The 15,252-nt window shown below is 44.9% G+C and overlaps 1 protein-coding gene across 6 annotated transcripts in view; it reads left to right on the top strand.

Moving 5' to 3' along the window:
- The window catches only part of LOC306937467 (dynamin-2), a 48,721-nt gene extending 33,535 nt beyond the window's left edge, over positions 1 to 15,186 (top strand). For 3 of the 6 annotated variants that reach the window (XM_079521241.1, XM_079521240.1, XM_079521245.1), the window contains 7 exons: positions 1,243 to 1,353; positions 4,975 to 5,084; positions 5,441 to 5,552; positions 6,129 to 6,305; positions 7,026 to 7,252; positions 8,175 to 8,453; positions 8,812 to 12,929. In XM_079521241.1, the coding sequence (XP_079377367.1) occupies positions 1,243 to 1,353; positions 4,975 to 5,084; positions 5,441 to 5,552; positions 6,129 to 6,305; positions 7,026 to 7,252; positions 8,175 to 8,453; positions 8,812 to 8,884 (1,089 nt within the window). In that variant the 3' untranslated portion in view covers positions 8,885 to 12,929. Of the gene's footprint in view, positions 1 to 1,242; positions 1,354 to 4,974; positions 5,085 to 5,440; positions 5,575 to 6,128; positions 6,306 to 7,025; positions 7,253 to 8,174; positions 8,454 to 8,811; positions 12,930 to 13,368; positions 13,597 to 14,225 lie in introns of those variants that run through there. The other 3 variants (XM_079521243.1, XM_079521242.1, XM_079521244.1) reach the window with 3 other exon arrangements.
- Positions 15,187 to 15,252: the final 66 nt, after the last annotated feature.

The following is a 15,252-nucleotide window of genomic DNA, read 5'->3' as shown; positions in this document are numbered from 1 at the left end:
TTTCCTAACTTTTCCTAGTTTCGGAGCGGCATGCAGTATTTACCTGCCAAGGCAAACTAACAATATAGCTCCAGTGTTCTCGCCTCATCTCCCTGGTTTATGTTGGCGCTTTCTTACTAATGAGTCTTACCCATAACTGTTCTGGATGGAGAGAGAGTGAAGAAGAGGTTTATAGCAGATCTTCATTTGTCTTGATGTGAACGCCCCCCCAACTTATAATCGATGCTCTTACGTCCCGGTTCATTAAGCATCACACCAGACACCGTTTCACTAAATGGAGATGAATTGCAGCTGAGAGACCCACTCTCCTCCAAAACACACACATACTGTCCTCAGAGAGGGCTTCATAAAATCCTAAATCTTCCTGTCATCTCATGGGTTTTTGACCTCCTTCCTCTCTCCCATTCCACTTTTCCGCCGTAACTGTAGGCTGTGATTTATGCGTCGTCATACGACTGCACTGCTCGCCTAAAATGACAGATTTTCAGCGAGCGGTCGTACGATGAAGTATAAATTGATTATCACTAACTGTACACCACGTAGAGTTCAGTCTGCCTGTGCCTCTCTCCGTTAAACAATCCTTTTCTCCGACTCTTTCCTCTTTCAAGACCCATACTGTTTATCCCCCACCACCAGCCCCCTGCCAGCCCACACACTGGAGTGTACCCTGACGTCCGACCAGTTAACACCATTAACCCTGCCCGCTGTGTTTTAACTGCCCAGTGTATATGCTAGCGTGTACTGACCCTAACATACCTCCGTCGACCCCTTGCCCTTTGACACCCATGCTGTTGTGGGTCGAACGATGGTCTGGACACCATCTGCACCCACTGTGTTGTGTGAGAACGCCTCTTGTAGATGTTGAGACGAGGGCAGCATACATTTTCAGTTTGCTCTGCTTAATGCCACCTTCAGAGCAGCAATGCTTTATTTAATACATGTTTGGTACTTTACGCTCAATGTGTGACTATACTACTCTTGCTATTGTCACCCCTTATAACCTGATTTGAATAGACCTCAAATAACTTAATGATGTTAAGGTAGGACACAGGCAGAGACAGTGAGTAAGAACAGGTAAGGTTTATTAGGTTTGAGTCAGTTCAATCATTAACATCGTATGACAAACGGCACAACAACATATTATGAAGCCCTTAACATTACAACGGTAAAGTTGGTACTCCCTCCATTGTCCTCTCTCCTCTCTGTCTCTCTCTCTCATATATCCCTCTCTCCTCCACACAGGTTATCCGCAAAGGCTGGCTCACTATCAACATCAGCATCATGAAGGGAGGCTCCAAGGAGTACTGGTTTGTCCTGACCGCCGAGTCCCTCTCCTGGTACAAAGACGAGGAGGTGAGAGCAATCTCTTGGGACAGTTAAGCTAGTGGTCTTTTATATATATATATATATATATATATATATATATAGAAAGAAAGAAATCCGAAATGGCAAATCTACAACCTCACAATATGTCGCGATGCAACGCATTGTGAGCTTGTAGATTGGCTATTTTACCAATTGTTTTGTACGGCAAAGTATATAAGGCTTGTTGTAAGCTTGTCAATCGCTGTTTTCAGCTAAAAGGCTTTCCCTGCAATAACACAAAAACAGAAAGTACACTACTCCGGTCACCCATATTGGGTTTAAGTTGTTTTTAAGTCGGAACACACATCAAACTCCTGTCATAATCCAGCATGGGATATTGGTATCAGTTTTTTTATTGTCACTTCCACAATACACAGGGCATACAGGGCAGCAAAATAATACAGTTCTCCGCAACTCGTATCATGAGTTTGAGAGCCTCTCTGTACTCCGGTGTCTTCCTTCCTTCCTTCCTTCCATCCATCCAGGAGGAGTGTTTGTGTGTGTGTGTGTGTGTGTCCCGGCCCAGCCTAACCAATGTGCAGACTACTGTTCAGCTGCAGCCTGATGAACAGGTAGTCTGAACACTGGGCAGGCGGGGGGGTGAGGGAGAGGAGGGGGGAGCGTCGCCCGTGGGAGGAAGAGCCCTGAGGTCGTTGTGGCCGCCGCAGGTCGCTTCCCCTGGGGACAGTAGGACAAAGGGCAGCGCAGAGCAAACACACCGCTGGTTAAACAGCTACCCACATGGCATCGTTAACCATGCAGCGTTTCTCATCCTAAAGAAATGTTAAAAACACAGAACATTGGCCTTACAATGAATGTAGGCATTTAGAAGACGCTCTTAATCCAGAGAGATTTACAGTAAGCAAGGAAAACGCGCCAGTAACATTACATCAAATGCATAAAAATGGTCATCTAGGATCATTACCGTGATTGTAGGTATTTATTTGCCTGTTTTACAAATTTGACACGGAACAGTCTGTGTCTGTCCCTCTTTTGCTACAATAGCTATGTGCACAGTCAGCACAAACACAGCTCTCTGCAGTTTATTTAGGTTTAAGGCCATTTCAGGGGCTGTGATCTGTTCGATGACGGATGGAGTTGCATTCAGTAAAAGGCACCGTATAATAGTACTGTAGTACATAGATACCTCCATGGTATAACTCATTGTATAATAGTAGTACTGTAGTACATATATACCTCCATGGTATAACTCATTGTATAATAGTAGTACTGTAGACAGTACATATATACCTCCATGGTATAACTCAAACGTGTAAAGCTTCATATAAATGTTGCAAATGTGTTTTTAATAAACGGAACTAAAAAACGTACTTTTACTCACCGAAGACATATTGTTGAGATCTCCTGAGGCCTCGCTCATATCCACTCTCCCAGAAAAAAAATTCTGTGTGTATATATATACATATATATATTTTTTTAAATATATATACCTTTTTGGAAAAGATAACGGCGTTTAAGCGTGGAAAGAAAATGTAACTCCAAACCAAAGCTACGGTTCCAACCTAAAAGCCCAACAAAAGCTCACAACGCGTACCTCATAGCAGTCACCTCATCGTTGAAAAAGTTGAGAGAGAAGGAGTTGGAGAGTAAAGAGAGGGAGGATGGCGGAGGCAAACTGACGTGGCAGGCGGGCTGAAATGTTCCAGCCGGGATCTGACTTTGGAATTTGCAGGAAATCGTACTAGGTTACGGAGGGTGGGTGGGGGTGGTGGGGGGGGGGGGGGGGGGGGGCTGTGTGTGTGTGTGTGTGTGTGTGTGTGCGCGCGCCTGTGTGTGTGTGTGTGTGTGTGCGCGCCTGTGTGTGCCTGTGGTTCGATACATCTGCTTTAGTCTTTTTGAATAGAGCGTCTGACCGTGTACATATTTGTGTGTGCGCATGTTGGTGTGTGTGCGCGCCTAAAGCCCCCACACACCACAGCATGTTTGTTTTTGAAGAGATACCTGGATGTATTTTGTCTGTCTTTATTTTTAAGTATTTGGTCCCCAGTGGGGGGGGGGGGGGGGGGGGGGGGGCTGTGTGTGTGTGTTTTGTGGGGGCAGGGGCTTATGTGGAGCTTTGCGTGATGTAACTGTTGGACCTGCGTTGGTGTGTGTGTGTGTGTGTGTGTGTGTGTGTGTGTGTGTGTGTGTGTGTGTGTGTGTGTGTGTGTGTGTGTGTGTGTGAGACTGTGAGCGCGCGTAGACATAAATGCTTCCAGATGTTCTTGCTCCACAGCGAAAGCTGGCACCCTGCCCCGCCCCCACCCCTCTCAAGCACTCCTCGTGCTCCGCCCCTTACCCCCCTTCTCCTCCTCCTCATCACCATCAGCATGGTGGTCTTATCCAGACCAGAGGAAATGCATTCCATGGCGCCTGCTCATTGGCGGTAGAGCCGTTAGTCTGCCACCACCGCCGGTACCTCGCTTTGTGCTTCACCTTCAAAACATCCAGCTGACCCGTGTGTGTGTGTGTGTGTGTGTGTGTGTGTGTGTGTGTGTGTGTGTGTGTGTGTGTGTGTGTGTGTGTGTGTGTGTGTGTGTGTGTGTGTGTGTGTGTGTGTGTGTGTGTGTGTGTGTGTGTGTGTGTGTGTGTGTGTGTGTGTGTGTGTGTGTGTGTGTGTGTGTGTGTGTGTGTGTGTGTGTGTGTGTGTGTGTGTGTGTGTGTGTGTGTGTGCGTGCGTGCGTGCGTGCGCGCGCGCGCGCGCGCGCGCGCGCGCGCGCGCGCGCGCGTGCGTGCGTGCGTGCGTGCGTGCGTGCGTGCGTGCGCACCACGTATTGTTGTGGATCCCCCTCCCCCACATGATGATGACCCTTTGAGACCTGACACGCATTCTACAACTGCCTTCTAAATCAGTTGTTCTCAAACCTTTGGCTTTTAGTGATTCAAAATTGTTCATGATTTTTCAAACACTTTTAAGATTTTAGAAGTGTATGTCTGTCAGATGCGTTGCCGGTTTTAATGGGTTAAGACCTGGGGCCGATTCTACAAATGCTGTCTAAACCAGTAGTTCTCACACTTTGAAGATTTTTCAAAAATGTCCAAAAATAGCAGATGTACAAGCTCGTATATGTGCTGTTTTTGAATAGCCCAACGCTAAACTCTAAAATGACACAGAAGCTTTCCCGGTTCTTTAGTTCTTTCAAGAGCCCCCCAGGTTGTTAATTGCATTAGGCTACGGCATGGATGTACATTGTTTGAACATTCTCTGAGTTACAGACCTGTAACGATCCATTTTGTTCCCAACTATCATTTTAGCTGGGGACCCCCTGAAACACCCGTACAACTGTTTTAATGAATCTTCTCCTGATTATTCGTCTGTTATTGTCTATACCTAAACCCTCTCTTCTTCCCCTGTGAGTTTCGATCTTTCCACGAGAAAAATAATGTTATCTTTTCTATACCTAAACCCTCTCTTCTTCGTGTGTGTGTGTGTGTGTGTGTGTGTGTGTGTGTGTGTGTGTGTGTGTGTGTGTGTGTGTGTGTGTGTGTGTGTGTGTGTGTGTGTGTGTGTGTGTGTGTGTGTGTGTGTGTGTGTGTGTGTGTGTGTGTGTGTGTGTGTGTGTGTGTGTGTGTGTGTGTGTGTGTGTGTGTGTGTGTCCGTCCTTCCAGGAGAAAGAGAAGAAGTACATGCTGCCACTGGATAACCTGAAGCTACGAGACGTGGAGAAAGGCTTCATGTCCACTAAACACATCTTTGCCATCTTCAACACCGAGTCGAGGTCAGGGCTGCGCGTTGCTGGGGAGTTGTTTTTTTGTTGAACTGCTTTAACTATTGATTGAATACTTAAGGTTAATGTTGGCAGTGAATTACACATTTCTATGAGAAAATTGCATTTACCTCCTTGTGGTCTCCTGATAGATGGTTTTTCAGGCCTGCTTCGAAGGAAGCCAGTTATCCACATTTGTTAAGGGATGCTGTCGGGGCATTCCACATTTTGGTGGCAGAATAGTAGAATTTTCCCCACGTTTGTTCTATATTTGGGTAGTACCGGGCTGTGGGCGTCACTGTTAAATTATTTAACACTTAGCCGATCTAGAAGCTCACATCTTAATATTTAGTGTTTTCTCTACACAGGAATGTGTATAAAGATCTGCGTCAGATTGAGCTGGCCTGTGATTCTCAAGAGGACGTGGACAGTTGGAAGGCCTCCTTCCTCAGGGCAGGTGTTTATCCGCAGAAGGACCAGGTATTCACCAAATAAGACCAGAGTCTAGTCCTTCTCTTAGACAAAACAAATACATGCTGTTATACATCTTTATATACCATTAAGACGCCCTGAGGGTGAGAAGCGACCTCGCGTGCACGCATCCGCCTGGGTGACTGCAGACTGCTGGCCGAGCGCTGGCGCTTTGGCATGGGGGGTCAGGCTGGCCGGCTCCATATATGCAGATGTAGGTGATGATCGAGTCTTCATATATGGTTATCCAGGGTTAGATGAGATCAGTGTCGTGATCTTCATATTTGGAGATGGCCATATTAGTCGGGGGATATTAATAAAATCTGGGAATTAATTTCTTACCAAGAAATGTCTTAACCAATGTGTTTGTAAAGGTGTCTACTATCCCACATTGGTTTCTATTCAGCTGTTTTTGTCAGCTGCTGAAAGGCTGGCCAGACTGAGTTGCGAGTGACAAAACATATTCACGGAATGCAGCAATTTAAGCTGGAACCCAGGCTATAACAGCCCTACGTACTGTCAGCTTTTGCCGTACTGGTGTCTGTATGGGAACAACTGTTAACGTGCGCTGCCCTCTCTCCTCAGGATGACAACGATGAGAGAGAGACGGAGTCGGCCAAGGAACGCGCCACCTCCCAGGACCCTCAGCTGGAGAGGCAGGTGGAGACTATCCGCAACCTGGTGGACTCCTACATCGGCATCATCAACAAGTCCATCAAAGACCTCATGCCCAAGATCATCATGCACCTCATGATCAACAGCGTGAGTCTGACCACTGACGCAGCACACTAGAACTCACACATAGGCTACTGGCGTTTTCTTGTCCAAGATCAACTGCTAAATTCACAATATCGGGCCAGTTACAGTACATGGATTAAAATCCTCGGGCGCCACGACCTGATTTCAGTCATTTGGATTCCATAGAAGTCAGCATGACTTCTATGGAAGCATTTTGCGCAGCGCAAATAGGCTGATTTCGGTTATTGTTGTAAGATTAGAGCATTTGTGGTTTCTAGCAACATGTTCAGAAAGATCTTCCGTTAAATCTTAATAGTCTGGGATATTTCATATAAAAGCAAAGGTTGAAGCTGTGAAATCTGTGATTTCTTCACCTGGTTAGCAGCATGTAGAACAGTAAATGGTCTCCTTTCACACTGTTTCACAAATGGTACTGTAAGGACCTGACAATACAAACATTTATATTTTTCTTTAATCGATGCCAGTATCAGATGGAAGCAGTTGGGTGAATAGTCTTAATTTAGTGTCACTCGTCATATTCTTACTGTCCTTGCGACATGCTCCAGGGTTTGTACCTGTACATCAAGCCCACACACGCTACAGAAACAGGAGATAGGCTCCTGCCCTACGGGCAACAAGGCTGTACTTACGAATTGACAAATGATCAATTATGGATTTTTATTTCCAATCTGTTACATCGATTAGTTGGACTAACCATTGCACCCCTATATCACGTGCCTGCAGACAAAGGAGTTCATCCACACAGAGCTACCATCCTACCTCTACTCGTCTGGGAACCAGGACAGCCTGATGGAGGAGTCTGCGGACCAGGCGCAGCGGCGAGAGGAGATGCTGCGCATGTACCACGCCCTGAAGGAAGCGCTGCACATCATCGGCGACATCAGCACCACCACCATCTCGGTGCCTGTGCCTCCGCCCGTCAGCGGCGGCGGAGACTGGATCCAGTCCAGGTGAGCTGATGAGCTAGGTGTCTGGGTTCAATTGTGAGGGTTCCATTAAAACACCTGAGGCTTATTCTACAATAATAATAATAATAATAATAAATAATAATAATTATAAACTTTATTGATAGAGCACCTTTATTGATAGAGCACCTTTCCTTCTGTGCTTTACAGAACAAATAAAGAAAAGCAAAAACATAAAACAAAACCTCAAAATCCAAGCAAAATAATAATAGTGTAAGACAACATTAAAAAGAAAACCTTTTTTTCTTTTTTAAGCAGTCGGCAAAGCAATGAGTAAATGGATAGCAACAGAGAGATAAAAACTCTCGTGGGAGTTTATTCCAGGAAAATGCCTTCTATAAAGTTCTAAATCAGTTCTCATACTTGAAAGATTTCTCAAAAGAAAATTCATGTCAAGGACCCCCAAACTGATACATATTCGGCCATGGGCGGACGCCCATCTGAAAAGGTTTTGTGCAAGGGACTCCCATAAGAGAAGATTTCTCTCGAGATTTGTTGTTCTATTTGAATCAAACACATTGACTGCCAAGGTAACGGATCCTGGGCCGTGAACCGGAAGTAAACAACGGCTGTGTAAAGTGCCGTGCGATGGTATTTTTTATGTTTTATTTTGTAACCGCCATCATCAGATCTTTAGTTATATGGGCCGGATCTGTTTACATTGAGGCAGATGAGAGACTTTTCACTTCTGGTTCATTTCCAGTTTTATTGGTTTCTTAGCAATTTAGAGCCATTCATACGTTGACGAAGAGATCTAACATAATCAGATTACGTCTGGGGACCTCATTGGAGTGTTGGATTTGAAATGACATCCTGGATTAATGTGTTAAAAGCAGTGAAACACAGAGTCTTCTGACACAAGCACATTATCCAAGACATGAGCCCGTTTTTCCTTTTCCTTCCAAAGCCCCACCCCTCAGCGCAGGCCGGTGGCGGCGGCGGCGGCAGCAGCAGCCCCGGCCCCGAGCCGCCCGCCCGCCGTGCGGGGCCCGACGCCAGGACCGCCCCTCAACCCCAGCCCGGCCTTTGGCGTGCCCCTCAACCCTTCTCCGGCCTTCGGCGCGCCGCCCATCCCTTCTCGTCCGGGTGGTGCACCGATGAACGCCTTCAACAGCGGCCAGGACCCCTTCAGTGCCCCCCCACTGATCCCCTCCCGGCCGGCCCGCGTCCCCCCCGGCGTACCCAGGTAAGACACGCCCTCTCGGTCTCCAGACAGGTGAGAGGCGGCCAACAGGAACTTAAAGGTGTGTGTGTGTGTGTGCGCGTGCGTGCACATATTGTATACGCTCTCCAGTTTCAGGTTATTATTTCATTCCCCTTATAATTCCATCACTGTCTTGTTTTCCAACCGCAGGCATGCCATCGATTCTCTCCGTCTCGTACCATTTTATTGAGTCTCTTTGAGCATGTTGTTTCCCCAACTGGTGCCTTCAGTCTCGTCCCCCCTGCTCCTTTCCTCCTCCTATCACCTGTCGGGTTGTTTTGTTTCCCCTGTCTCTCCAAGTGAGCGCGTCTCACTCCCTCTTCTTCTCCTCTCCTTGCAGCCGAAGACCGCCTGGCGCCCCGCCGCACCGGCCCACCATTATCCGCCCTGCAGAACCTTCCCTGCTAGACTAGACCTGTGGCAAGGCCTTCCTCTGTCTGTGTGTATGTGTGAGAGAGAGTGTGTGTGCATGTGCGTGCGTGCGTGCGTGCGTGCGTGCGTGCGTGCGTGCGTGCGTGCGTGCGTGCGTGCGTGCGTGCGTGCGTGCGTGCGTGTGTGTGTGTGTGTGTGCGCACAATAGGGTCAGGAGGGGGAGTGTAATGTATGTGCAGTGATCTGCATCGTCCAGCCTTTAGTAAAACTGAACTCAAGCGATGTTACATAGGCTGCTAATTTAGTCTCCACCAGCCAGGTGGGGTCAGTCCGCATCCAAAACAAAGGAAACCTTAATTAACCACTTGATTTTGACAAAAATAAAAGGAGAGACTGGACATTTTTAACACTCAAATCTAAGGCTAGCCGGGTGAAGTACTCCTGTTGAACCAGCAGGAGGCATCAGGCGGTTCTGCAGATCTGTTCAAAGATACTCTGCTTGAGATCTGTTTTATTACAGCAGTAGACTTGCAAATTCTTCTCCTGACAAGGTGCCTGGCAGCAGCCCTTTAACCACTTTAACCCTGACATCCCACTGTTGGGCATGTCATTTCTAAAAATAATCTAAAATTATCAAATGTTTTTTTTGAAAATGGACCATCTACAAGCTCACAAGTCACAACGCATCGCTTAAGTATTCAGAACATTTTTGTGGTTAAGTGGCTAGCTAACCCTTTTTTATACACTGTTAAAAGGCTGGACTTCCTCTCCCCTCTGTCCCTCTGTCTGTAGATTGACCCCTTCACCTCTGTGTAATATACACACTTATTCTATTGTCAGTGTTCTCTGGGTTTTCCATGTTTCTAACTGATTTCATACTGAAAACGATGGCTTATTATCATTGTTATTTTGGTGGTGTTGTTGATCATCCCCTCCCCCTCCCTATGTCTTATTTTATTTTTCCCTCATCAGTGTAGCTTTAAAAATGAACTGCAGCAGCAAAAACAAAACAAACCATGAAAAGACAATGAAGTTGCATGAAATGAAAAGTAACTTCAGCCTGCCGTGTGTCGCATTAGCAAAGTATCGGCCAGATGGGACGACTTTAACGCAAGCACTTCTAACCACTTCTAGCCTTCCCAATAAAGCCACTCGTCGTAGCAGTGAGATTTTAATCCATTGTGATATTATTATTATTATGTACAACATGCAAACAGACAGACAGACACTGCACTTTGTGGGGCACATGTTCTTCTCCAGGTTTGGGTTTCAGGAAACGTAGAGCACTGATGATACCTTCAGCCACTGAGTGGACCTTACTTTGTCATTCATGCTTTTACCTGTTAAGACCTGAGGACCACATTCTAAATCCTAACAGTTCTCTGAAAAGCCTATGTTTCTATATCAGTGGTGCTCAGACTTTTACCATGTCAAGGAGCCCCGAAATTATATGTACCCCCCCCCCCCCCCCCCCCCAATCTGGAAGTATTTTGTTCCAGGGACCGCCCCAGAAGCAAAGATTTTAGTTATAAATGTTCGATTTAAAACATTTATAGATTTGCACACATTTTCATGATTTTTGAAAAAATAGGTATATCTGCTATTTTTAAAGTGGTTAAAATCGAAAATGACACGAATGCTTTCCCGGTTTTAATGGATGAACACATGATTCATGAACCCTCCGCAAAGACATTTGGAGTAGAGGTAAAAAGAAAATAAACAAAATGGAGAGGGCCTAGTACGAATCCCTGTGGGAACCCGGTCAACTAAGTGGTTAATGGATCCCCTACTGGACAGTGCATGTAGTACGGTTTCCTATAAAAGAATGAAGTGGTGGGGTGTGTGTGTGTGTGTGTGGAGACACGGGGAGAGGAGTTAGTTGAGCACCATGCACAGAGAGTTTGGCCACTTGTGGCTTTGGTTGATGAGGACGTTTATGGTTGCTCTCTTTTTTTTTCTCCTGTTGCCATCCATAGAATATCATTGTATATAACTAGCCTTAAATGGAGAGGTGAACACTGATTTAATTTCATTTTACTCCAGGGCCAATGGGCACACACACAACACACACACACGCACACTCGCACGCTATTGATATTGCTATCGAAACCCAACATTTTAAATGTACATCATGTAGACATCATACTAATTGAAGCACTAACAGTCATTCTACATAGTAGTAGCCTGGGGTTTATGGAAAGATATTTGTCATTTCCTGATGTATTCTTATTTATAACCTGGGCATTTGTCATTTATTTTCTGATGTATTGATTGCCATTCTGTTGGCTCTGTCTCATTACACCGCTCCCCCTACAATCCCCAATAACCTCAAGGTACAGTAGTAGGTTTGATATACTCGGTCACCCCTGCAAATTAATAAAACGCGCAGACCCGGTCGAGTGCTCCAGTATTTTATTTGGATAGTCTCTATTGAAGTGCCCAGACAGGTACAGGCCCAGATACTTGGTCTCGTGCCATTGTCACAGTCGCACAGAAAATAGCCGACATACAAGCTCACAACATGGTGTGTTGCGATGGGTGGTGAGCTCGTAGATCGGGCTGTTTTTGGTGTGGTGCGCCCATGCACAATAAAGTACAAACCAGGTGTTGTTGTGGATTGTAGGAGAGGTTTTGGCTGTCTGTACACACAGCGTGGGTAACTAACGCAAAACAGTCTCCACACAGTTGTGATTATTTGCTCATGAATATCGTTGATTGCTCTGTGAGAGGGTATTTTAATCAATATATATATATATTTTTTTCTTTTTTTTGAGTGGAAGGAAGGAGAAATCAGGTCCCTGGGGGCGGCGTTTAACAATGGACTACTGTGTTTTCTGTTTTTTGATTTTGATGAGTAGTGCAGGAGTTGGTGTGGTGAGTGAGTGGGTGTTGGAACTCTGTTGCGGTGTGTGACTGACTGTACATCCTGTCTGGAGAGCCTGTCTACACTGACTGGATAGCAGCTAGGGTTGGGATCCGTAGGAACCGGATCCATCATCGAGGAACCGGAATCGGTTCCATCACTTTTGGAACCGTTTTATTTTTTTAATCACACTGACTTCACGTCTGCTATACAAATTACAATACCAGTGGTTCTCAACGTTTTTATTTAAAAGGACACCATAACTCTTTGAGGCCCCTTTTCCACCAGGGTTGAACCGGTTCGGTTCTTTTTTCCTGCCTAATATTGAACCAGTTCAGAGTGTTTCCACTGAATAATAATTGGTTAAGATCCCTAAGAGTTGGTTTGGAGCTGAAACCAAAAAATGGTTGCCGGTTCCATGAAAGCACCAAGGTTCTTTGAATCTAGAACGGAACCAGTTCTGGAACCAAAGTTATTTTGGTGGAAAAGGGGCCTGAGAATGTACAAATGGAACTCCATTTGGAATTGTTAAAGGATCCGGAATCGCCAAAATCCGAAAGGATCCCAACCCTAATAGCGACCCGATACACAGTCGGGCATCCTGGTGACGAAGTGGTCCTTGGAACAACAGCCTCTCGAGACAGGAAGGATGCACATTTTTTTCTACCCCTGTGTTTCTCAGCAATTCTGGCTACAGTGACAGTACTACCTAGTGGCGTCATATTAAAAAAAAGTGATTATGCAATTACTGGAATTATTTTATTATGTGAAGGCATCAGCAACCGCACACCAGTGGTACAAGAGAATTCACAGAACAACTAATTGCAATCATTCAAATTCCGATCGGCCTACGGCGTTGAAATCTCCGTCCCACCGGGCGTCTGTCACTCAAGCCTATCTTATCCCCTGACAGCCTGTAATGTTGATGCCCTGTGATAAAGTTAGCTTGTGGTGACTTGATCTTTTCATTTTCTTCCACCCCCCTACACCCCCCCCCCCCCCCTCTCTTTCCCTACACACTCTGGATGTGAATGTTGGGGCAGACCAACCTTTGTTTGCGCATTGCTCTTTTTTTTCCTTTTGTTTTGCAAAATCCATGTCAAGTGCCTCTGTAGCAATTAACGGATTTGAATAAACAAAATGATCAGATTTTTTCTTTTTTTTTTAAAAGGAGCGTTAATAATAAAGAGGTATTGTGTACAATAAAGGGACTGGCTCTGGTGGTTGGTGTCTCTTTGTGTCCTGTGTTGTCCTCTCTCTCCATTCATGCAACCTTCCCTGCCTGGACCGCCTGTTCTTGCCTCTTTCCTACCTCAGCAGCCCTCCTAATAGAGATAGCAGACATAACAGACTGTGTAAAAATGATCCCATGGCAACTTTGAGGCAGACTTGTCTGCCTCAAAGGTTATTGAGGGTGTGAATTCCAGAGAAACATTGTCTAATGTCTTTACTCCCAGCCCTTGCATTTATTTGGGGACTGAATATTAAGGCTTGAAAGAAAAGCACCATCAATACCATGTCGGAAATAAAAGCTGTAGGCAGGGCGTGAGAGTTAGGATGGCTCCCTGCAGTGAGAAGAAATCACTCCATCAATCTGCATTGCACTTACAGAACTCAGATAATTGGTCCTCTCTAATGCTCATTACCCTGTCTGTGTTTCAGAGGAGGGCTGTGGACAGTTCAGAAACCCGCCTACCAGTGACCTCATCGATGGGGAATCAAGCTAATAGAAACAAGTGCAGACATTCTATTCCTGGAAAGTTGGCATGCATTCTTTTCATGTTAATAAAAATCTAAATAAAAAATTTGAAATCTTGTTTGAGAAAAAAGTAAAACAGCCTAATGCTGTCACTGGTATGCAGGTTTCTGAGGTGTCCACACTCCACAGCCCTATGAAGTGAAAAATCAGACTCATGTGATGTGCTGCCACATGACGTCACTGCTTAAAGCAAACATTAAAAGTCCATAGACTTGGCTTCCACATGAAGTCACTATTCCCGGGTCCTGTTTTATTCAGCTATTTGGTCGTATGAATAAGAAACATTAAAAGTCCATAGACTTGGCTGCAGCCATATGTTTGATGGGGCTAGTGCCTGGGCACCCCTCAAAATGTTTACCATTTCATGATGAGCATTAGTTAAGACCAACTATATGAAGATTGGCTGAAAATGGGTGAGGTTGATATTTCAATGTTAGTGCATCAAGTATAATGGTATTTTGAGTGACTGGATGAAATAACACCCTATGATACCTAAATGAAGGCTACACCTATCAAATGCATTCCTTTCTTGATCCTCATGACAGTATGAGATATGAAGATATCTGTGTCCACCACCACCACTCGTGTTGTATACGAGTAGGGAGTGAATAATCAGCCACTATCGTTTCTAAGAGGAAGCCCTATTGAAAATTAGCCCTTGCCATGACTGGAACTGGCATTACTTGCATGTCAACGAGTCCATTAGAAGGAGTGGGAAATGATTAACGTTGGTCTTGTCATTGCGATTGTCCCTGAACAGGCGCCCTGCCCCACGACGAAACCTGTGGTGACCTCAACCCATTGGACGAGACCTGACACCTTACCAAGAACTGTTCGACAACGGAACCACTGATACTTATGTCACGCCAAAGAATAAGTGTATGCATTCCTGTTAAGCCAATAATGCTTACATACTATGTCCTCACAATCTTCATAAATAACATTATTGTCATGCATATACGCCAATGTTAGATATTGACTTGCGTCTTGACAGTATTTCCACATAGACGCAATATTGAACCAATTTATAATACTGGAATGGAATCAGTGGTTTTCATTCAAAATTTCACAACATGCTGTTAATTGCTTATTCGTACCAAGAACAGTAATTTGAGAAGCATTTTCCATGGGCAAATTGCTTGACAATGTGCCAGCAGTCATAACAACCGCTCAAAATGTGGAACTCTAGATGACTGGTGTATGTCTAGGAATGTCTCTGGCCTACTCGAGGCATTAATAACACTTCTGCTTAGCTTTTGGTCTATCTGAAATGTCAGACTGAATACTTAACTAGTGTTGATAAGCATTGTACTTGGAAATGCCAAGTTGTAAATATCAAACAATTTTTTTGCTAAGAGAAATGTGTAATAAAATTCACAGCAAAATCCTGAGTGTTAATTTAGCTCCCAGAAGTAAAGAATTACATTCAGGATTTAGCTGTAAACATTATATGCCTTAGGTAGTGTTTACTACAGTTAGTATATTTATACCCAGTCAAGTGCAGTTGTATAAACTGCTTTAATGCATACTGTCAGGGACCTACAGTGTGGCCAAAAGTGTGCTGTTTTAGCCAAAACAAACTTGCCTTCTATGTAGCTCCCTTTAGAAATTTTTAGGTAGGTTCCCAGCTGGAAAACTTGATCAGGGAATTTTAATTTTTTTAGATTGTGTGAATACGGTTTAGGTCAACAATGATTGTATTTAAAAGGGATTTGATTTAATTTGATGTGTCTCTGTGGAACAATTTGTGTAGTCGTGGTAGTATGCCCGGGGGTGAGGTTTCTGAA

This window comes from Electrona antarctica (genome assembly GCF_951216825.1).
Source record: "Electrona antarctica genome assembly, chromosome: 14".
Taxonomy (NCBI): domain Eukaryota; kingdom Metazoa; phylum Chordata; class Actinopteri; order Myctophiformes; family Myctophidae; genus Electrona; species Electrona antarctica.
This window is presented reverse-complemented; position numbering and strand designations above follow the sequence as displayed.